The sequence below is a fragment of the Equus caballus genome, chromosome 10 (assembly GCF_041296265.1).
Source record: "Equus caballus isolate H_3958 breed thoroughbred chromosome 10, TB-T2T, whole genome shotgun sequence".
Classification (NCBI taxonomy): domain Eukaryota; kingdom Metazoa; phylum Chordata; class Mammalia; order Perissodactyla; family Equidae; genus Equus; species Equus caballus.
In genome coordinates, this window is record NC_091693.1 from 1,454,214 (window position 1) to 1,476,255 (window position 22,042).

The window sequence follows — 22,042 nt, forward strand, 5'->3', positions numbered from 1 at the left end:
GAATTTAACCACTCAGCCACAGGGCCGGCCCCCAAGGCTCGTTTCTGAAATCTCGTTTGTCTTAACTTAGTGGTCCCTTCAGGAAAATTGTCGGCGTGATATTTTCCCCTGGCCCTTGTAAAGCCATTTCTATGCCTAGATTGTTCTGCTTGGTTTTGCTGGTTTGCTTTTTGTAGTTTTATTTTCTTTCACGGGCATGGGAGGTTTTGCATTTTGCTGTTGTCGTTGTACGTCTTTGATCTTGCTGATTGCTTTTTACTTATTCAGAGTTCTGCTTGTTAAGGTTTGGAGGAGGGAAACTGACTTGGACTTGGAAAGAGGAGGGGAAGTTCTGAACCCTGGCCTCCCGGGCAGGAAACAGCAGGAGAATCCACAGGAGAAGGTCCCAAGGACCTTCACATGCTGAGAGAGAGGAAATTGTGCTTGTTTTTTTCTCCTCTCCTAACAATAGGTAACTTGAAATTTTCCCAGCGTGATTTTCTTTAATGCCTTGATGGCCACCGAACCCCAGCTCCCAAAAACCAACACACCCACAACTTCCAGTTAGCTGGCCAACATGTAAAGAGCAGATGCAGGAAATGCTGTCCGTGCTATGAGACTGTAGATTACGAATGTGTCATTATGCCTTTCACTAATACTTGTTTTTATTTTTTAATTTACGGCACATTCATTCTTTTAGCGTACAGTTCTGTGTTTTGGCAGATATCTACAGTGCCACCACTACCACCATCAGAAGACAAAAGCACTTGCATCATCCCAAAAGTTGCTGCACGCTGCTGCCTTGCTGTCGCCCCGCCCTAACCAGAAGCGGTGCTGCCTGTTGTCCATCCTTAGAGTTTTGCATTTTCAGAATGTCAGCCTTTGAGTCTGGGATTTTTCTTTTAGCATCATGCATGTGTGATCCATCCTTGTTGCTGGGTCTAATGTACTTTCATCCTTGTTATGACTGAGTTCCCTTTCATTTCATTGTATGGATAGACCGCACTTTGTTCATCCATTCACCATTTGAAGGACATTTGGGCCATTTCCAATTTTTAGTTTTTATGAATAAAGCCGGGACAAGCATTTGTTAACAGGCTTTATATGAACAAAACTCTCTGTTTCTCTGGAGTCAATATCTGGGAGTGAGATTGCTGGGTCCTGTGGTGAGAGTATGTTTAACTTCGTAAGACGTTATCAACTGTTTCTCAAGTGGCTGGAGCATTTTGCATTCCTAGAAGCAATGTATGAAAGTTCCAGCTGATCTGTACCCTCACAGCACCTGCATTATCATTTTTTGTTCTGCTTTGGTTTTTGGCCGTTCAGATAGTTATCTAACGCTATCTCATTGTGGTTTTAATTTGTATTTCCCTGATGTCTAATGCTGTTGAGCATTCTTCACATGCTTATTTGCCATCTATGTATCTTCTTCAGTAAAGCATCTATAGGAATTTTTTTTTTTTGAGGAAGATTAGCCCTGAGCTAACATCCACTGCCAATCCTCCTCTTTTTGGTGAGGAAGATTGGCCCTACGCTAACATCTGTGCTCATCTTCCTCCATTTCGTATGTGGGACACCTGCCAGAGCATGGCTTGACAAGCGGTGCATAGGTCTGTGCCCGGGATGCGAACTGGCGAACCCCAGGCCACTGAAGCAGAACACATGAATTTAACCACTACACCACCAGACCAGCCCCTTTTTGACCATTTTTAAATTGAGCTGTTTCCTTTTTGCTCAGTTCTTTATATATTCTGGATATATATCTGTTTTTCAGATATGTGATTTGCAAATATTTACCCGTGGTCTGTAGCTTTTCGTTTTATTTTAAAAGTGTTTTCATAAGGCAAAAGTTTAATTTTGATAGACTCCAATTTATCCCTTTTTCCTTTATGGATCATGCTTTTGGTGTCTATCTAAGAACTCTTTCGCTTAACCCAAAAGAACTTAACTCTTGAGCTGAACCCAAGCTCACAAAGATTTTCTTCAATGTTTTCTGCTAAAAGTGTTACAGTTTGATGTTTAACATTCAGGTCAAACATCCATGATGAGTTAATTTTTGTATAAGATTCGGAACAAAGGTCGACATTCACTTTTTCCTTTTGCATGTGGATGTCTAGTCATTCCAGCTCCATTTGTGGAAAACGCTCTCCTTCCTCCTCTGTGAGGAGTCTCAGCAGGGAGGTCTGATGGGCTCTTATGAAGATGCTGCTGGAGCTTGCCTCAAGAAACAGGAATAGAATGCATCACGAAAGAGATGATGATTTTTCTATTTCAAGAAGACTTCCGAATAGGCAAAGCAATGTTGAGAAAGAAGAACAAAGCTGGAGGCATCTCACTCCGTGATTTCCAACTCTTTCAAAAAGCTATAGCAATCAAAACATGATGGTGTTGGCATAAAAACAGACACACGGACCAATGAACAGAATCAAGAGCCCAGACATAAACCCATGCATGCATGGTCAATTAATTTATGACAAAGGAACCAAGAACACACAGTGGGGAAAGGACCGTCGCTTCAATAAATGGCGTAGGGAAAACTGGACAGCCAAATGCAAAAGAATGAAATGGGACCACTATCTTACACCATACGCAAAAATTAACTCAAAATGGATTAAAGACCTGAATGTGGGGCCGGCCCCCGTGGCGGAGTGGTGAAGTTCACACGCTCCACTTCTGCAGGCCAGGGTTCTGCCAGGTTGGATCCTGGGCGTGGAGCCATCACTGCTCATCAGGCCATGCTGAGGTGGCGTCCCACATAGCACAACCAGAAGGACCTGCAACTAGAATATACAACTACGCGTTGGGGGTCTTTGGGGAGAAGAAGAAGAAAGAAGGAGGAAGAAAAGGAGGAGGAGGAGGTGGGGCGGGGGGAGAAGGAGCAGATTGGCAACAGATGTTAGCTCAGGAGCCCATCTTTAAAAAAAAAGAAACGACTTCAATGTCAGACCCGAAACTATCAAGCTCCTAGAATGAAACACAGGTAGTAAGTTCCTTGCCATCAGTCTTGGTGATGATTTTTTGGATTTGACAGCAAAAGCAAAAATAAACAGGTACATTCAACTAAAAAGCATCTGCACGGAAAAGGAGATCATCTAAAAAATGAAAAGGCAACCTACTGAATGGGAGAAAAAATTTGCAAATCATGTATCTGATAAGGGGTTAATATCCAAAAAATATAAAGAATTCATACAACTCAATAGCAAACAAACAACCTGATTAAAAAGTGGGCAGAATATCTGAATATTTTTCCAAGGAAGACATCCAGACAGCCAATGAATACATGAAAAGGTGCTCAACATCACTAGTCATCAGGGAATGGAAAATCAAAACTACACCGAGATATCACCTCATACCTGTTAGAATGGCTATTATCAAAAAGACAAGAAATAACAAGTATTGTCAAGGATGCAGAGAAAATGGAACCCTTGGAGGGCATGTAAATTGATGCAGTCCCTATGAAAACAGCATGGAGGTTCCTCAAAAAAGAATGAAAATAGGACTACCACACGACCCAGCAATTCCACTTCTGGGTATCTATCCAAAGGAAACAAAACATGAACTCACAAAGATATCTGCATCCTCATGTTCATAGCAGCATTATTTATAGTAGTCAATATACGGAAGCAACCCGAGAGTCCATTAACAGATGAATGGATAAAGAAGATGTGGTACATACACACAATGGAATATTATGCAGCCAGGAGAAACAAGGAAATCCTACCATTTGCAAAAACATGGATGGGCCTAGGGGGCATTATGTGAAGTGAAATGAGTCAGACAGAGAAGACAAATACCATATGACCTCTCTTATATGTGGAATCTAAAAAAAAAGAAAGAAAGAAAGAACCAAACTCATAGATACAGAGAACAGATTGGTGGTTGCTAGAGGTGGGGGATGGGGAGTGGGTGAAATGAGCGGAGGACAAAACGTACAAACTTCCAGTTATAAAATAAATAAGTCGTGGGTAGGTAACGTACAGCATGGTGACTATAGTTAATAATACTGTATTGTATACAGGAAAGTTGTTAACAGAGTAAAATCTTAACAGTCCTCATCACAAGAAAAAAAGTTTGTAACTATGAGTGGTGATGGATGCTAACCAGATTTACTGTGATGATCATATCACAGTATATACAAACACTGAATCATTATGTTGGGCATCTGAAACTAATCTAATGTTATATGTTGATTGTATCTCAATTTAAAGAATAAAGTTAAACTTTAAAAAATTTAAAAAGAAAACTTTCCTAAGATGTGAAGAGAGGGTGAATGAAAGCTCTTGCATCACCTCAGCTGGTGAGGAGGAGAAAGATGAGGGTTTGGGAGACAGGAAAGGAAGGGAAGGAAGAGCAGAGGCGGGGTGTCCGAGACTTTAAAGGTGTCTGCAGATTCGGGTCTTGCGTGGTGGGAGAAGGACACACCGGTACATCTGTTTCTTAGTCCGGTCTCCCAATAAGCATACAGCAAGACAGGAGCAGACATGCAGGAGATGCACTGGAGGGAAGAGCCGTGAAGGATAAAGAGGCAGCCGGGAAGGGTGGGGAGGCCTGCAGACTACCATGCCTGTCTGACACCTGGGAAGAGAGGGAGAAGGAAGAATTGGGTCAAAAGAGTCGCAAACTGCAGTGCAGTTCCAAGAAAACAGCTGGCAGGCCAATGGGGAATCCTTGGGTCAAAATTGCCTGTCATGACATGAAAAGATGTTCATCATCGCTAATCATCAGGGAAATGCAAATCAAAACTACACTAAGATATCACCTTACCCCCGTTAGATTGGCAAAAACATCCAAAACCAAGAGTGACAAATGTTGGAGAGGTTGTGGAGAAAAAGGAACCCTCATACACTGTTGGTGGGAATGAAAACTGGTACAGCCACTATGGAAAACGGTATGGAGATTTCTCAAAAAGTTAAAAATAGAAATACCCTATGACCCAGCCATCCCATTACTGGGTATCTATCCTAAGAACCTGAAATCAGAAATCCCAAGAGCCCCTTGAACCACTATGTTCACCGCAGCATTATTTACAATAGCCAAGACGTGGAACCAACCTACATGCCCAGAAACTGATGATTGGATAAAGAAGATATGGTATATATACACAATGGAATACTACTCAGCCATAAAAAAAAGACAGAATTGTCCCATTCACAGCAACGTGGATGGACCTCAAGGGTATTATGTTAAGCGAAATAAGCCAGTCAGAGAAAGACGAACTCTATATGACTCCACTCATAGGTGGAAGTTAGTATATTGACAAGGAGATCTGATCGGTGGTTACCAGGGAAAAGGGGGGGTGGGAGGAGGGCACAAAGGGGGAAGTGGTGTACCCACAACATGACTAACAAAAATGTACAACTGAAATCTCACAAGGTTGTAATCTATCATAACATTAAAAAAAAAAAATTGCCTGTCATGAACAGAGTGCGTCCCCTCTAAAAGGCACATGTAGAAACCTACTCCCCAGTGTGATGGCATTTGGAGGTGGGTCCTTTGGGAAGTACTTAGGTCATGAGGGTGGAGCCCTCGTGAATGGGATTAGGACCCTTCTAAGAAGAGGCCAGACAGAGTTAGCTGTCTCTCTCAAGACAGCCATCTGCCACCCAGAAAAGGGCCATCACCAGAACCCAACGATGCTGGCATCCTGATCTCAGCCTGCCAGGTTGCAGAACTGTCCAAAAGAGATTTCTATTGTTTAAACCCCTCAGGCTACGATAGCTGGCTATAGCAGCCCAAACTGGCTCCAACATGGCCCAAGATTCCACATCTCCCAGGAACGGCCCAGTGTTGGCACTGCTGCCTGCTCAGACAGAGGCTGGGAGCAGCCTGGGGAAAGCAGGGCCTTGGGCGAGAAAGGAGTGGATCCAGAAAAGCTGCTTTTGGGGCTCAGTCAACCACGATCCCTGTTGCAGGAGGCTGAGCTGCGCATGAATATCCTGCACCCAGCCCCACTGCGTGGTTTCCCCACACCACCAGCAACGCTCGGACACCAGCTGGGGGTCCCACAATTCAACTCAATTCTGACACTGTCTACCTGAAGATATCACCAGATCCCACAGGTTAAGGACTCAGTCCTACAAGACTGCAACCCCCTTCAGACACCAATCACAAGTCCAGGTTGTCACCTGTGCTTCTGACCGACTGGCTACAAATCAGAGGTTCCCACGACCCCCTCCTTAGGTTCGATTAATTTGCTAGAGGGGCTCACAGAGCTCAGAGAAACATTTTACTTACTAAATTACTGGTCTGTCACAGAGAAGATAAAGATCAGGAACAGCCACATGGAAGAGACACATAGGGCACGGATCGGGGAGGGGCTTGGAGCTTCCACACCCTCCCCTGGCGTGCCACTCTCCCCAAAACTCCACAAGTTCAGGAACCCAAAGCTCCCGCAACCCCATCTCTTTGCATTTTTATGGGGCTTCATTACAGAGGCACAATTGATTAACTCATTGGTTGGCAACTGATTCAACCTCCAGCCCCTCCCCCCTCCCCAGAGGTCGGGGGTGGGCCTGACAGCTGCAGCCCTCTAACCACGGGGTGGTTCTGCCTGCTGAAATCAAGAGTCTGGGCGACGCTAGTGAAGGAGGTTACTCAACGATCAGCGTGAGTTCTCAGAGGGCTCTGATGGAGCTGTTCCGAGTGCGCGGGTTTAAGCGCAGCTTACGTCTCCTTCACCAAACAGTGTACACGAGGGGAGAGGAACAGACAAAAAACTGACAAAAAGACTTCAAGAAAAGGGGGGTAGAGTACATCTGGGCTCTTCTCTAGATTATACATTAAAAATAACATAAACAAGAATTCCTTGGTTTTACGTCAAACAAGTTCAGAGATGCTGACATTATCTGTGTGGAGGAGGCAAGGACCAGGGTTGTTGGCTAGGCCCCCGTCTCTAAGAAACGCAGCTGGGGAAGTGAGCACCAGGTCCCCCATTATCACTTCCTGCTGCGGATCCCTGCAGCTGGCGTCCGCGGTCATGAGGTGTGGGGCTGCCAGGTCATCTGACACAGGCTGAAGATGGCCTGCCCGTCTGCTTCACAGCACAGTGTGGATTCCATCGTACTGACTTAGAGCCCATGCACTTTGCTTGTTAGATTTACCCATTAGACCAAGGAGAGGGGCCCCAAAAACCCGTCTGCACTTCTCTTAGCAACCAGCCCCCACTGATAGGTACTTCCCCAAAGTCGCCTCATTCACGTCACAAAAGACACCTTTATGGCTCTCATCACTTATGAAATTCCAAGGGTTTTAGGAGCTCTGTGCCAGAAACAGGAGACAAAAGCCAAATACATATTTATTATAAACCGCAATGTCACACGCCTTTCCACGGCTGCCTCCACAGTAAGGTGACTGGGCACAGTGTAGGGGAGAAAATCCCAGAACATCGTACGCTCTCCCCTGTCCCTGGCTGCCCGCCCCTCCCGGGCTCAGGGGTATTCTGGGAGAGGCGCCCAAGAAGCACTGGGAAAGGGCGCCTCCTGCAGGAGCCGCAGACTGAGCCTTCACAGGGCAGTGGCAGGGGGCGGGGCGTGGGGATCAGGGATGTGCATGCCCTCTCCGCTCTCAGACTCAGACCGGTTTTAGTTCCTTGTACTTTCTTTTGCTGAGGTATAACATACACGCAGTAGGGTGCACAAATCTTAAGTGCACACTTCATCAGGTGTTACATATGCACACACACATGGAATCATCACCAAGATCAAGATCAATAAAATCATATAAGACATTTTCAGCACCCTCCAGAGCTCCTGCCTGCCCTTTCCCAGTTGACACCAGTGTCCTTCCCGAGTAACCACCATTCTGATTTCTGTCACCGTGGGAGACAAGGTCTGCCTGTTTTGGACCTCACATAACACAGTACGTCCTCTTCTGTGTCGGGCTTCTGTCACTCCAAGTGAGCTACGCGGGGTTCCTCCCCCGAGACCCAGCCTATCCCGGGCAGCAGCATTCTCTACCGCCGCGGAGGACTCAGTGGGGTGACGGTGCCAGTCTCTCCCACACGCTGCACCTGGGGTGGTCTGTGGTCCTGCTCATCTCGGAGCTCTCACAAAGAGCGTTCTATATCATTCTTGCACGTTTCTTAGGTAGGCGCGGCCCTTGTTTCTCTGTGAGACACACTTAGGAGAATCTGGGCCACAGGACAGGGTGTGGTGAGCTTCAGCAGATGCCACCAAATGTTTCCAAAGTCGCCGGACCGATTTATAGTCCCGCCAGGAACACTGGCTCTATAGCTTCACCAACACTCGATACTGTCCATATTTATCATTGCAGCAGCTCTGGCGGGTGTCGAGCCCAGGTTTTAAAATCTAACGCGCTGGCCGAACGAAGGGCGCCTGTGGGCCAGCAGGAGCTAGAGGACAGCTTTGTGCCCCGGGCTGTTCATTCTCTGCACAGGCGCCCCCCATGCACACACCCGGAAGTCAGGCCCCTCCTCCCCTCTCTGAGCACTCTCGCGGGGTCCCTTCTTAGTCCAGGCGCACCACCCCAGCAGTCCTTCCCTTCCCACACCCCACGGCCGCCAAGGGGTAGCAGCCCTGAACTGTCACGCACATGGTCCACGGTGCACACCAGGTTACTGTGATGACTACTAATATTGTCATGATCACCACCATTATTTGGACATGCACAAATGCAAAGGGCACAAAGTTCAAAAGACATAAAGGAATGTACCAGTTATCTGTTGCGGCATGACAAACTGTCTCAAAATTTAGCCGCCTGAAACAATCAACGTTTATTATATCACGGGGTTTCTGTGGGTCAGGAACTCAGCGGCTTTGCTGGACGCTCGGCCTCAAGGTCTCGCAGGAGGCTGCAGCTGTCACCTCAGGGCTTCTCTGCAGCTGGACGACCTTCCTCCAGGATGGCTCCCTCAGAGGCTGGCAAGCTGGTGCTGGCTATTGAAGGAGGCCTCAGTTTCTCAGCACAGGCTCCTGCACAGGGCTGCTTGGCCTTCCTAATCCACATCCTCCAGAGTCAGTGATCCAAGAGAGCAAGGCAGAAGCCACAAACCCTCCTATGACCCAGCCTGGAAGTCGCACCCCATCGTTCCACAACATCCTACTGGTTACACAGGTCCATCCTCCCCAGTGTGGGAGGGAACTAGAAGAGCACGAACGCTACAAGGGGATAAAATGTGGGTCTCCCTACCCTGGGTCCAAGCCACCCATTTTCCCTTCCAGAGGCAACCCCTGTGACCAATTTCTTGTGGATTCTGCCAGCAAGATATCTCACACACACTCACACAGGAAGTCACACTTACTCGCTTTTGCACCTTACTTTTTTCACTCACTACATTTTGGGAATTCTTCCACATCTTCCCTTTAACTGCGGGAATCCAGTCCGTCGTATGGATGGGCCACAATTTATTTATGCAGCCCCTGTCGGCGGACATGGGAGTTGTCCCCACTCTTTCCCTACTGTAAGCAAAGCTGCAGTGAATAAACGTGAGCATATATCCTTTTGCAAAATACAATAGTCTAAGAGTAAACTTCTAGAGGTGGCCTAGCTGGACGGAAGGTCTGTGCATTCTTCGACGTGGATGATGTCGCCAGGCTGCCCGCCACGGAGGGTGGATGTCGCAGTCCACGTGCCCATCATCAAGGCTGTGGATTTCACGAAGTTTTGAGGGGTAATAGCCAAAAATGTGGGGCACCTCGGGCAGCTCAACAAGGAATTCAGAATGGACTGTCACCCACCCCTGGCCTCCAAAGCCTTTTCCCGCCAGCCCAGCCCCGCTCCCCAGCAGACAGCTTCCCTGGCCCTCTCCCACACCACGCGCTGACCTGTTCCTCTCTCTAGCTTGCTTGTTCCTTGCCCCTAAAATTCCTGTTCTTGCCCTAAATAAGGCAGGTGAAGAGTTCTTTGCCAGCCAGACCCCAACGGCTGACTTTCTAAGGCCCAAATGGTGCTCCAAAAGGTGTTTATCTGACGGAGAAGGCTCTCACCCGAGAGGACCTCTGCCCTCTGCTCTGCAGGGGCGGTTCTCCATCCTCATGGGTAAATACATGTTTACGGGTCTGCCCCCTGCTCAGCAGTGAGGCCCCCCAAAGGCACAAACAGCGCCTCGTTCACCTCTGCAGCTACTGCCCGCCCTGAGCAAAGTGGCGCAAAGTGTGTCCAACAACTGTTTGTTGACCAGATGAATGAGCAGAGGGAGCTTCGTCACACCTGCGTGGCAGAGGCCTCTCGGCTTTACCCCGGCCGAGAAACGAGGTGCGTCTAAACCGCTCGGAAGGCGGTTTCTAGATGCAGTGCGTGTTTCACCCCTCCGAAGCACTTTCCAAAGGACAGTTTCTCTTCGTTACTCTTGTTTTCCCCTTTGGCTTGGTCAGAGCTTCACGGGGACACCTGTGATGGGAACTGGGCACAACAGTGCCTGCAAACGTGACAAGGAAGTGCAGCCTTGGAACTACAAACACCGGGACACACGCAGAGAAAGGAACAAATATGGACGTGGCCGGGGCAGGGCGGTGGGGGAGAGGCGTCACTGCGGGCGGTCCAGCAGAGTGTGGACTAGGGGTCAGCTCCAGATCCACTACTTGAGCAATCCAAAGTCCAGAGATCTGGAGAGATTTTCTTCTGAAATCATAGTTTCTAAACATCTCAGGGCTTCCTCCTTTAAAGCTAATCTTCGCAACCATTTCTAGAAATCTTTCCCAAATGTCGCACACTTTCATGGCTTTGAGCCTCATGTCTCAGCTCTGTTATTGATCAAGAAAGCAGCACGGAGAACCATGGGAACTGAATCAATTTGCAGTCAAGTTCAAGATCCGCCCATGATAAGTAGGACAACTTCTGTTTCCTTTTTTTTTTTTCTTTATTTGTTTTCCCAACTTCCTGTTTTGAGTATTTTCAAACTGACAGAATTGTTGCAAGAAAAGTGCAACAAACAGCTGTGAGCCAGGGGTCAGCAGCTCCAGCCCGCAGCCTGGTTCTCATCACTCAGGAACTGAGAATGGCTTTTACAGTTTTACGTGGTTGGAAAAAATTGAAAGAATGATGTTTCATAACACATGAAAATGACGTGACATTCAAACGGCGGTGTCCCCTGGGGAAGCCTGCACGTGGGCTGGCGCGCTGTCTGGGCTGCTCTCCCTCTGCAATGGCAGAGTCAAGTAGTTGTCACAGGGTTCCTGGCTGGCAAAGCCCAAAATATTGACTATTTGGCCCTTTGCAGAAAAAGCTTGCCGACCCTGACGACGGCCAGCCGTCAATGGTTAACATCTTGCCCCGTTCCTTCTCTCTCTCTTGAGGAAACATGTTCGTCTTGCTACCCCCCGAACTGCTTCTGGGCCTGCCTCACCCTCCTGGGTCCCAGCTGGGAGGGACAGGTCAGCCTTGGGAGAGAGAAGACAGCGTGAAGAGTCTAGCACACAGAGCTTGGCACCTAGGCAGAACTTAAGACACGACCCCAGGAAAACCCTGCCATTTTCCACAGGGGTGGTGCCCAGACCCCTCACTTGAAAACCCTGTGCCTCGCGCTTCCCTGAAAGCCCGTCCCCGTGCTCTGGAAGCCAGCTTTTCCTCAGAGACAGCTTCTTAGCCGAAGAGTAGGAAAAGCCTCAAGGTCTCCTCATTTTTTCCACAGCTTGTGGCTTGGCTGACTCAACTTCTGCCTTTCCCTGAGTCACGAGTTTTTCCTCTTATTTAGAGGAGCCCAGCTCTCCACCCAGCTCTTCTCGCCCACAGCTGGTCCCTTTGGGAAGGGGCGGACGGCTGGATGATGGAGCGTGTGCTGCCTCTGGGGCATTTCCCAGAGCTGCACCCAGATTCACCAGGGGTCGCCCCGGAAGGAAGACGAGGAGACTGAGGCCCCATTGGGCCCTGGACCAGTCGTGAGACAAGGCTAGTTGGGGTCTCCGGACTCCAAGACCAATACTTCAGGTGTGCATTCTCCCTCTGGTTTTCCAGACTTGTGAAAAGGCCGACCTCTCCTGGACACCGGCTCTGTGCCAGGCACAGTGTGAGATGCCATGGCGCCGTGGCAAGTAGGACAGCCCTGCTTTTTCAGGCCTTCCAGCTCCCTTCCCGTGGCCACCGAGCCCCAGGCAGGGCCTGCCTTCCCTGAGAACCCCTCTCGCCACGGCCTTGAAGGCTCAGCTCTCAGTCCCCTTCCGCTCCCCGCAACAAGCTGTATGTCCATTTGGGATGGCAGTTCCCAGTGTCTCAATGTCCCAACAAACCTCCCTGGTTAAAACTCAGCCTCTGGGATGTCAGGGCCTTGTCCCCTTCTCTGTGCGGCGTGGGGGCCTGGCTGTACCGTCAGGGCTCATCAGTCTAGATGCTTCTTCAACTGGAATGCGCGTGTGGGTAAGCAGATGAAGAGGGCAAAGAGCCGGGGACTGCAGGAACAGGGGAACACGCGCCCCATCTGAAGGGACAGCTCCGTGTGGAGAAGAGGACCAACCTTCTCAAACCTTGACGTAAGAGAGGCTGAAAATCCTGATCTCTCAGCATGGCATGGGGGCAATGCATTTATAAATATTCGCATACTCGGGTGAGGCTGTGCCTTCTGCCAGATGGGATGCTCGGTGAGCACTGCCTGCCCTTGCCCATGACGGTGACAGCACTGAACGTGGTGGAGGTGGGCTCTCCAAGGCCACAGCTGGTGGCCCCCTCGCTTGCCCTGCACCCCCACCCTCCTTTCTCCTGGCCTCTTCCTCCTCCCTTCTCCCCTGCCCCATCCTCTCCCTTCTCAGTCCCTGCCCAGACCCTAGTTCACTTGGGCTGGGAGGGGCACAGCCCAGCCCTGGGCCCCAAGTCACAGGTTCCGCCCACACCACCCAGGAGAGCAGGTCCCAGGCCAGAGCCCTGGGGGCAGCAAGGTCTGGACAGAGGCCCCTGGAGCCGGGTCAGCTCTTCCTCCTGCTGCTGTCTCTTGCCTTGGTCCTGGCCCAGCAGGCAGTGCACTGGCCTGGGCCAGCCCCTCTTCAGAGTGCCTGGGTCTGCCCTATCTGGCGAGACACACTGCGTCTGTGCCACAGACACTCGCCACATTTCTACAGGGCTGAGCCCAGGTCTCAGCACCTGGGGCAACAGAAGGAACAGGACGCATACAGCCCAGCCCAGGGGCTCAAGGCCAGGAGAGACACCACAACCGAGTAAACAAGTGACCTAATAAGATGACTTCGGTCAGGAGAAACGCTTCACAGAATCATAAACCGGGTGAGGGAGTCGAGGGTGACCAGGCAGGGTGCTGCCTCACAGGCCATGAGGGAAGCCTCTGAAGAGGTGACAGCTTGAGCTGACACCTGAATGCCAGCCATGGGAAGATCTGGAAGAAGGGGAAGTGCAAAGGCCCAGGGGTGGGAAGACCTGGGGCTTTGAGGAACTGGAAGCAGCCAGTGTGAGCCAAGTGTTGGGAGGAGGGCAGAGACAGGCGGAGACAGACCTCGTGGAGCGCGGAGGCTGGGAATGTCATTCTAGGGTCACAGAAGGCACGGGAGGGGTGGGGGCCTCCCAGCTGGTGATGGGTACACGGAGTCCATTAAATCAGTCTCTTCCTTCCTTCAGCGTGTGTTCCAAAGTTTCCAGTACAAAAAGTTGAAAATATAAGACAGGTAACGCGGCTGAGTCTCGCTATCACGATCACCATCTCTCGGCGGCCGCGAAGAGCCGGCGACGCCAGCCGGCAGCGGGCGGCGGGGGGCGCGTGGAAGCGGCGGAATTCCTGCACAGCAGCCGCTTCCCGCCCCTCCCGGCCCGAGACCCCGCCGCGCGAGGACGCAGCCTCCAGCGGGACGAGCGCCCCGGGGTGCGCCGTCCGGCGGACGGAGAGGGAAACGGGGGTCGGGTGGGTCACACCAGGGAGCCGGCCCAGCCCAGCCCGGCCCGGCCCGCGGGCCCACCCCGCCCCGCCCGCGCGCGCTTCTCGGACCCCGGGCTCCCGGCCGCGCCCAGGCCCAGGCCCCGCCCCGCCCCGCCCCGCCCGCGCCGGGGCTCCGATTGGCGGAGCCGCCCGAGGGGCGCGTCCGGGAGGGTGGGCCGCGGGGAGTGGGCGGCGCCGGGCGGGGCGGGGGGGCGCGGGGCGCGGGCCGAGGAGATCAGGAGAGCCCCGGCCGGGCTGCGGCGCGCGAGCCCGAAGGCTTCCCGCACGCCACCTCCGAGCTGCCCCGGCCGCCGCGTCGAGGTGGCCTCCGGGCTCGGGCGGGTTGGGCGCGCAGCCAGGGCTGTCTCAGACTCTGGCCCCGAGCAGCGGCGCGGAGAAGGGCGCTTGTTGCTGGCTGGCGGGGTGGCGGCTGCACGGGCTCCAGGAGAGCGGGTGAGAACAGGTAAGGGGCTCCGGAGTCGAGGCACGGCGCCGGGGCATGCGCGACGTGTGAGCGGAGGAGAGTCTGGAGGCGCCCGTGGGCGCTGCGCCCTGGGGCTGCAGGGGTCTCAGCGCACCCGTTGTCCGGTGATGGTTCGGGCCGTCCTGGCCTCCCGGCGGCGTCGGGGCCTCACTACTTTGTCCCAGTCTGCGGGGTCTGGAGAAGTGGGCTGGGCGACTGCGCTTTCTGGGTGGCCTCGGTCCTCACTGGTCCTCACTGGCCTCTCCCGTTTAGGAACCGGCTGGCCTCTGAAGCCGTTGAGTCGGTGACTTTTGGTGGGAGTTCTTAAAGGAAGCAGGGCCCCGCTTAATCTCCCATTTCACAGAGGACGTAACCGAGGCAGGCGCAGAGGGAGAGACCGCAGCTCCTTCCCAGCCTGGAAGCACCTGAACTCTCCCTGCCTCTCTCTCCCTGAACAGCTAGAGAGCTGTGCCGGCCAGGCGTCCTCAGCCCCCTTTGCAGGTGGGAAAATGGAGGTTCTGAGTCACTCTGAAACTTGAGCTCCACAGCCCAAGGGAAATGCTGTTTGGAATTTGAACAAAGGTGTTATCTCACCACCAGAGGGGGTCAGGAGCCAGGCTCGGGGGTGGGGGTGGGATCGTTGCTGGGGTCATTCTCGGCACACAGTTTCCGCTTAGTGCTGGGGTGTTCCAGGCACATAACTTCCTCTGGGGTCTGTGCAAGCTGAGAGATGACTCTGACTTCGACCTGTGTCCCTGCACACATCAGCCCTCAAGACCGGGAGGTGAGGCCAGCCAGCAGAGCTAAGCGACCTGCCCACCCCAGCCTACCCCAAGGAAAGAAGGGGGCTAGGCAGCCCAGCCAAGCTAGAGGATCTGCCCGGGCCACCCAAGGTGCCCCCTGACCTGAGGAGGGTTGGGGCAGAGATCAGGCATCTGGAGAGGGGCCCTACCCTCTGGACTGGAGGATTTCTGATTCTGTCTTTGGTTAAGATCAGCCAGCAGCAGCTCAAAATATGGAGCTGGCTTCCCGGCCGCTCAGCTGGGACCTTGGGCAGTGACTTTGATGATGCGGAAGGTACCTTCCCCAGTGGGGCAAGTATGTGGCTTGAATGAGAGAACTTGTACTCCCGGCTGTGCCGCGTGAGGTGTAAGCTCTCAGTTAATAGCGCTTCTGGTTTATTTTCCTTATTACTGTTCTTTTCATGGAAGAAGCACAGGGCTGGGCAAGGCGAGAGGCAGCTCCTCTGAAGGAGAGGACACGGGTCGTGGCACTCCCCTCAGTGCACTTGGAGAGAAACTCGGTTCCTCATCTTGGCCTTGGGACCTGCAAGACTGGCCCCTGCCGGCCCCTTTGACCTTACCTCTTCCCCCTCACTCCTTCCTCTGTGGCCTCCACGGGTCGGGCCCTGCAGTTGTCCCCTCTGCTCAGACCATCCTTTCCTCAGGCCTTTGCATGGCTGGCTCCTTCCTGGTCTTCAGGTTGGTGCAAGGTTGCTTCCTCCCCAGGCCCTCCCTGACCACCACCCTCACCCCAGCTGGCCGTCAGCCTCTTTCTTCATGGCACTTAGCACTCACAGTCAGAAACTACCTTGTTGACTTACTCCCTAGTCTGACTCTCCCACGAGGAAGTCTCCCGCTGAGGGGCCTGGTGGCTCGCTCCCTGCTGTAGCCCAGTGCCGAGAGCTGGAGGGCTGTGCTGGCACGTGGCAGGACTTCAGTCAGTATTTGGAAGCTGAGATGGGGGGGGGGGGCGGGGGGTGGCAGATGATAAGCGGGAGAAGCCAAGGGATGGTCTGAGGGCTGGCAGCCTGACTCCCTCCCTCTGTGACCTTGGCCGGGTGCCTCCTCCTCTGATGAGCAGTATCCCCACCTGAAACTGCGATGGAAGGGTGGGCCTGGGCCACCCTCCTGGCTCCTGCTTTCCAGGGTCCCAGGTTGGGGCAGCAGACATCTCTCTCGAATCTTAAAGGCTGTGTCTGAGGGGAGGAGACGAGAACTTGAGATGCCTCGGGACACAGCCCTGTGGCAGGGGTGTCCCTGGAGAGGGCGCCGTATCACACAGCGTGTGGCGGGGTAGCTCAGGAGTCAGCAGACCTCTTCTGTAGAGGGCCAAGTAAGAAACGTGTTCAGCCTTGCAAGCCAGTCTCTCACACTTGGCTGTGTTCCAGAAACTTGTATAGAGAAGCCGGCAGTGGGTCAGACCTGGTGTCGATCACATGGGACACTGACTGTCACGCACAGAACCCTGGCCCCAGCAACACTCAGGGTGTGGCTCCCTGGGGTCCCGGTGCTCACCTTCAGCCCAGTTCAGGTTGGGGTCCCTTGTGTTCAGGAGGGCCAGCCCAGGAGGCTGCCCCGCTTCCAGACCCTCCAGGACACAGCAGGTCTTCCACCTCCCTGCTCCCAGACGCCAGCCTTTCGAGAGTGTCCACCTCCGTCAGCGCCGTGGGTTCCACGGCCAGGCCAGCACAGGCACTATCCTAGGGCCAGAGGCTGTCCTGAGGCAGGCCGGCCCCAAGAGGACTGGGGACAGAGACGTGCCCAGCTGTCTCCTCCCCTGTCCTGGTGGTGAGGAGGGTGGCGGATGTGGGGGGAGCACCAGGGGTCCTCAGGGTGGCCTCTGGAGTGTCACCAGACTGTCCACAGCAGGGATCCAGTGATCATCCTAGGGCTGTCACCGATAGGTTTACAACACGAAGCCAAGATCAGCAACCTAAAAACAGGGGTTCTTACAGAAGGCGGTGTGGGCACACTTTGCAAGACGCCTGTGGTCTGACTGGGATCAGTGGTCTGTGTCTCGGGCCCGAGCACCCTCTTATGCAATGCGTTCAGCCCCCTGGGGCCCCACCCTAGCTCCCCACAGGTGGCCTGACTTACGGAACTGCGGTGTGGTGACCTAAAAATGCCTCAGGTGTGATCAGCGTGGTCAGGAGCCTGCTGTGTGTGCCTGTACATGTGTGCACGCACGGTGGTGGCGGTGGTGGGTCGGCTGTCACCTGCTTCCTTTTCAGAGTAAGAGCTGAGTCATTCGGGGCAGGCCCTCGGGAGCTTGGAACCGTGCACTCATGTGCCTGCCCCTATGAAGAACCACCTGCGTGCTCAGCACTGCTGCCCACGCTGGGGACACAGCTGAGCCAGAAAGGCTCCTGCTCTCCTGGAGCTTAGAGCTGAGTGAGGGGAGTAGAAAAGCCACAAGCAAATGAAGGGTAAACAAGAAAATAGCAGGTCCTGATAAATCCTTGAAGAAAAAACAAAATAGGGTAACATCCTAGAGAAGGGCCCAGCAAAGTTCATGTAAAGGGCCAGAGAATAGAGTAAGTATTTTAGGCTTTGTGGCCGTGTGGTCTCTGTCACCACTACCCAGCTCTGCCATTGCAGCATGAAAGCGGCCACAGACGATTGTAAATGAATGAGCGTGGCTGCATTCCAATAAAACTTTATTTACAAAAACAGGCTGTGGGCCACATTCGGCCCTCAGACCAGAGCTTGCTGAAGCTGCCTGAGGTGGGGTCGCCAGAGACACCTTTTCTGAAAGGGAGTTGTGAACTGAGAGCCAGGTCGCAGGAAGGAGCCAACACGGGACAGTCTGCTTCAAGCAAGAGATGGTGGCCCCTTGCTTGAATTGACAGATTCAGTGATGGAGTTGGGTGGTGAGAAGCGGGCAGACTTGGGTGAGGTGTGCGAGATAAAAATGATGAAACTTGCTCATGGGTTGAATGTTGGGGGTATAGGAAAGAGGAAATTCAAGGATGAGCTGTAGATTTGGGGCTTGAACAACTGGGTGAATGGTGGTTCCATTTATGGAGAAGAGCTAGAGGGAAAAACTGGGTTTGTGTAGGGCATGTTGAGTTTGAAGACCTTCTTAGATGACAGGCAGGAGGTCACGGCGGGTGGACGTCCACACCCACAGCTCAAGGGAGAAGCTAGGACTGCAGGCTTGACCTGGGCAGTCGGCAGTGTTTGGGTGGTCTTCAAAGCCATGGGTCTGGTGGGTCACAGGAGTGCGTGTGGACAGAGCAGAGGGAGCCCAGATGAGCTATGGGGCCACCGACATCTAGTGCTTGCAGAGGAGGACGGAGTGGGCCCCTCGCTCCATGGGCAAAGGCACTGTGGCAGCATGGTCTCCGAGCGGCAAGGTCTGGGCCCCCTACTTCCTAGCAGAGCCTCCCTTACCCTCCAGTCAAGGGGGCTCTGCCTCCCAGGGTCGGAGTCGGGACTAAAGGAGACCGTCACGCTTAACATGAAGAGGCACTCAGCACATGGTACCTGTGGGGCTGGTGTGGTGACTGCTGGGCTCGGGGGCGCTGAGTGAGTGGGTTGCAGGGTCTGTGATGGTTTGGCTCGGTGGATGGGGAGTCAGTGATGGGTTGGGGTTGCAGACACCCCATTGCCCGGCACTCACTATTCCCGGACATGCACCTGTGCCCTTCCATCTGGGGCAGGCCCAAATTGCCAGTGGTTCGTGCTCCCGGGAGCCCTGCTGGGAGTCGGGGCTCAGTGTCCTTCTCCCTTGGGTGGACAGCTCAGGCGTGTTCTAGCCTGGCTTCCACAGCTCCCCAGGGGTTGAGCCCCACAGCCTGCAGGGGCAGCCTGCTTAGCCCCACATCTCCACTGCTGCCTGCCCCTCCCTGCTGCCTCCACACGCCCCTGGCTAGGGACCTCCGTCGCTGCCCGGGAACCCCCGTCTGAGGGTTGGCTCCTGGGGCAGTGAGATTCTTTGGTCGGGTGGCCGTCGGGGTGAGCTGAGTCACAGTGGTGATAAGTGGGTTGTCTGGCTCGGTGGGTTAGGGGGAGGGCAGTGTGGTCCTGGACTCCCGGCTGTGCCAGGAGAAGCTGACCCCTCCTCTGCTGCTCCGCCCACAGCCCAGCTGCCGGAGAACATGGTGGACTACCTGGCAAACACGGAGATCAACAGCCAGCGCATTGCTGCCGTTGAGAGCTGCTTCGGGGCTTCGGGGCAGCCGCTGGCCCTGCCAGGCCGGGTGCTGCTGGGCGAGGGCGTGCTGACCAAGGAGTGCCGCAAGAAGGCCAAGCCGCGCATCTTCTTCCTCTTCAACGACATCCTGGTCTACGGCAGCATCGTGCTCAACAAGCGCAGGTACCGCAGCCAGCATGTCATCCCCCTGGAGGAGGTGACGCTGGAGCCGCTGCCCGAGACCCTGCAGGCCAAGAACCGCTGGATGATCAAGACGGCCAAGAAGTCCTTCGTGGTGTCGGCCGCCTCCACCACGGAGCGCCAGGAGTGGATCAGCCACATTGAGGAGTGTGTGCGGCGGCAGCTGCTGGCCACAGGCCGCCAGCCCAGCACGGAGCACGCGGCGCCCTGGATCCCGGACAAGGCCACGGACATCTGCATGCGGTGCACGCAGACGCGCTTCTCGGCGCTCACGCGGCGCCACCACTGCCGCAAGTGTGGCTTTGTGGTCTGTGCCGAGTGCTCCCGCGAGCGCTTCCTCCTGCCTCGCCTCGCGCCCAAGCCCCTGCGCGTCTGCAGCCTCTGCTACCGCGAGCTGGCCGCCCAGAAGCGGAAGGAGGAAGAGGAGGAGGAGGAAGAGGAGCAGGAGCCGGGCACCGGGGCCCCCGGGCAGCCGGCCTGCCTGGCCGGGGCCATCTGCGGAGCGTCCAGTGGAGACGACTACGACTCAGACGAGGACAAGGAGGGCAGTGGGGATGGCGAGTGGCCCAGCCACGTGGAGTTTTACACCTCGGGCGTCTCCTGGTCGTCCTTCCACAGCTGACGCCGGGTCTGCAGACGTGAAGGAGGGGCCTCGGGTCACTTCCCATCCAAGCAGACTCCACTGCCCACGGCCCTGAGAGGGCAGAGTCCCCGAAGCAGCCCAGCGCCCCCAAGGACCCTACCCCACAGTGGTGGGCACAGCAGGAGTGGCTCTTTCTCTCTAGACTCCCAGTGCCTTTTTTCTGGATGTTGACATCCTTCTCTTTCCACTTCAGGTAATTATCTTTCCATTTAGCAGACCCAGAACACTTAGACCCTTAGGGAACAAATGCCATTTCTCAGCCCTATGAGCTCTAGCTCCAGATGACCCTTTGAATTAGATGACCCCAGGCACCGATAGGGACCAGAGGGAGCTAGGACTGGAATGAGGTCCCCTCGTCCCTGAGGCCTGGGACCACATCCCTGCCCCGCACACAAGTACACCCCCAGGAAGACAGTCCTGAGGGGCCTCCAGGAATCAAGGCCTGCCCAGCCACCTTGCAGACGCCCCCCGCCGGGCTGGCCGGGCCTTGTCAGACCAGGCACATGGGCTCTCCCAGAGCCAGGCAAGAGGCCCAGGGGCTGCAGCCCGGTGTAGGGCGGCCTGCCACAGCCTCTGGCCCCATCTGGCCTCTCTCCAGCTGTCCAGGCATCCGAGGCCTCTCTGGGTCCTGTCCTCATCGCTCCCTGTGGCTGGGGACAGCAGTGTTTTCTGTTAGGACTCTTAATTGCAAGTGACAGAAACCCTACTGAGACTGACTTAACAATAAAAAGAAAGTTTATTGACTCGTGTGGTTGAAAAGTCCAGGAGTGTTCTTGCATAGACCCAGTGCAACCAGGGGCCGAAGCCCTGCTGCGTGGCAAGTGTCAACAGCTGTCCGCCACACTGGGCATTCCTGGGGACACGGGCAGCACCGTGCGGTCAGACAAGCACACCATACCTAGGCTGGTTCCTGTCCATCCGGGTGCTGTCCCCGCGGCCCGGTGCCTGCAGGCCTGTGCGTTTGGTGTGAGTTATCTAAGCGGGTGGACTTAGAGGAACAAGGAGCCGTTGTCTGGCCTGCCTGGGCCTTCTGGCTTGAGGGCTCTCCCATGCGCCTCCTGCCCAGCCCGCCCCCCGGGATGGTGCTGGTGAGTGAGGCAGCCCGGGTGCGGCAGCTGGCCTTGCTCAGAGCATGTGTGGGGGGGCTGGAGCTTCAATGCCAGCCTGCTGCCTGGCCCACGCCTGCCGCAGAGTTGCTGGTCGCTCAGGCGTCGCCTACATTTTCTTCTGCACAGTCGTTCTCTGTTGCCTGGCTGGCCTTGGCCAGAGCCTCCTGTGGCAGAGAGAGGGGTCACTGTCCGCTAGAAGTGCTTACTCGGGCCAGGAGAGCTTCCCCCAGTCCCCAGGGCACAGTGCAGAAACGCCCCCATCGGGGCTCCAGTCCCCGGGGGAGAATTGTCCGCTCTAGCTGGTGGCTAGTGCTGATGGTGGCAGTCGCTGCTGCTTCGAGACCCTTCCGTGCGCTGGTCCCCAGGAGGCAGAGCCAAGTCGACTTACTCAAGGCCATCCTAAGGCTGAAGGGGATGTGGCCTGAGCCCTGAGAGAGGGACAGACAAAGCCAGAGGACAGAGCTCTCCGAATGGCTGTGTCGTCAGGGGCTTCCTGGAGGAGGCGGTGTTTGGTTGAGCCTCAGAGGAGGACAGGACTTTCTCAGAGAGGATGGTAGTCTCCATGAGGACTGGGACTCTGGGTCTTTTTTTGTTAACCGTCCCCTCCTGTTGCTGGCAGTAAACATTTGTTGCCTGAATAAATGAGTCAAGTGAGAAATGGGGCTGGGACTGTTGGCGAAGAGGGAATGATAATGAAATACAATTGAGGCTCACCTGGGAGCTTCTGGTCAAGGTGCGGATGAGACCCAACAAGTGGCCCTGGCCCCCTCCTGGAGTTGGGGGACAAGCCCTCCCCAGGCTCTGACTGTTGCCCTCTGGCAGGGGCCGGAAACACCTACCACCTCCACCAGGCAGAGCTCTCTGGAGAGACGACAGACCTGTTCACAGGAGCCCGAGGGCCTCCTTGGGGACGTCGTCCGGGT

The 22,042-nt window shown here is 54.4% G+C and overlaps 1 protein-coding gene and 2 long non-coding RNA genes across 5 annotated transcripts; 2 read left to right on the forward strand and 1 right to left on the reverse strand.

Moving 5' to 3' along the window:
• The first annotated feature begins 283 nt into the window (after nucleotides 1-283).
• Nucleotides 284-1,093, forward strand: LOC138915683 (uncharacterized). Its single transcript, XR_011421791.1, has 2 exons — nucleotides 284-451; nucleotides 703-1,093. It is a non-coding gene; the product is annotated as an uncharacterized lncRNA (long non-coding RNA).
• Nucleotides 1,094-7,260: 6,167 nt separating this feature from the next.
• Nucleotides 7,261-13,886, reverse strand: LOC111775165 (uncharacterized). The gene is made up of 2 exons (XR_002810654.2): nucleotides 13,370-13,886; nucleotides 7,261-11,315 (listed from the first exon to the last, which is right to left on the reverse strand). It is a non-coding gene; the product is annotated as an uncharacterized lncRNA (long non-coding RNA).
• Nucleotides 13,887-13,985: 99 nt separating this feature from the next.
• Nucleotides 13,986-20,753, forward strand: PLEKHF1 (pleckstrin homology and FYVE domain containing 1). 3 transcript variants are annotated; one of them, XM_014731467.3, is made up of 2 exons: nucleotides 13,986-14,249; nucleotides 19,115-20,753. In XM_014731467.3, exon 2 carries the CDS (start codon nucleotides 19,132-19,134, stop codon nucleotides 19,987-19,989), a length of 858 nt encoding a protein of 285 aa, XP_014586953.2. In that variant the 5' UTR covers nucleotides 13,986-14,249; nucleotides 19,115-19,131; the 3' UTR covers nucleotides 19,990-20,753. The 3 variants fall into 3 exon arrangements, with proteins under 3 accessions (XP_014586953.2, XP_070078922.1, XP_023505226.1); XM_070222821.1 differs by lacking the exon at nucleotides 13,986-14,249 and adding an exon at nucleotides 14,842-15,142; XM_023649458.2 differs by lacking the exon at nucleotides 13,986-14,249 and adding an exon at nucleotides 14,930-15,033.
• The last annotated feature ends 1,289 nt before the right edge of the window (nucleotides 20,754-22,042 follow it).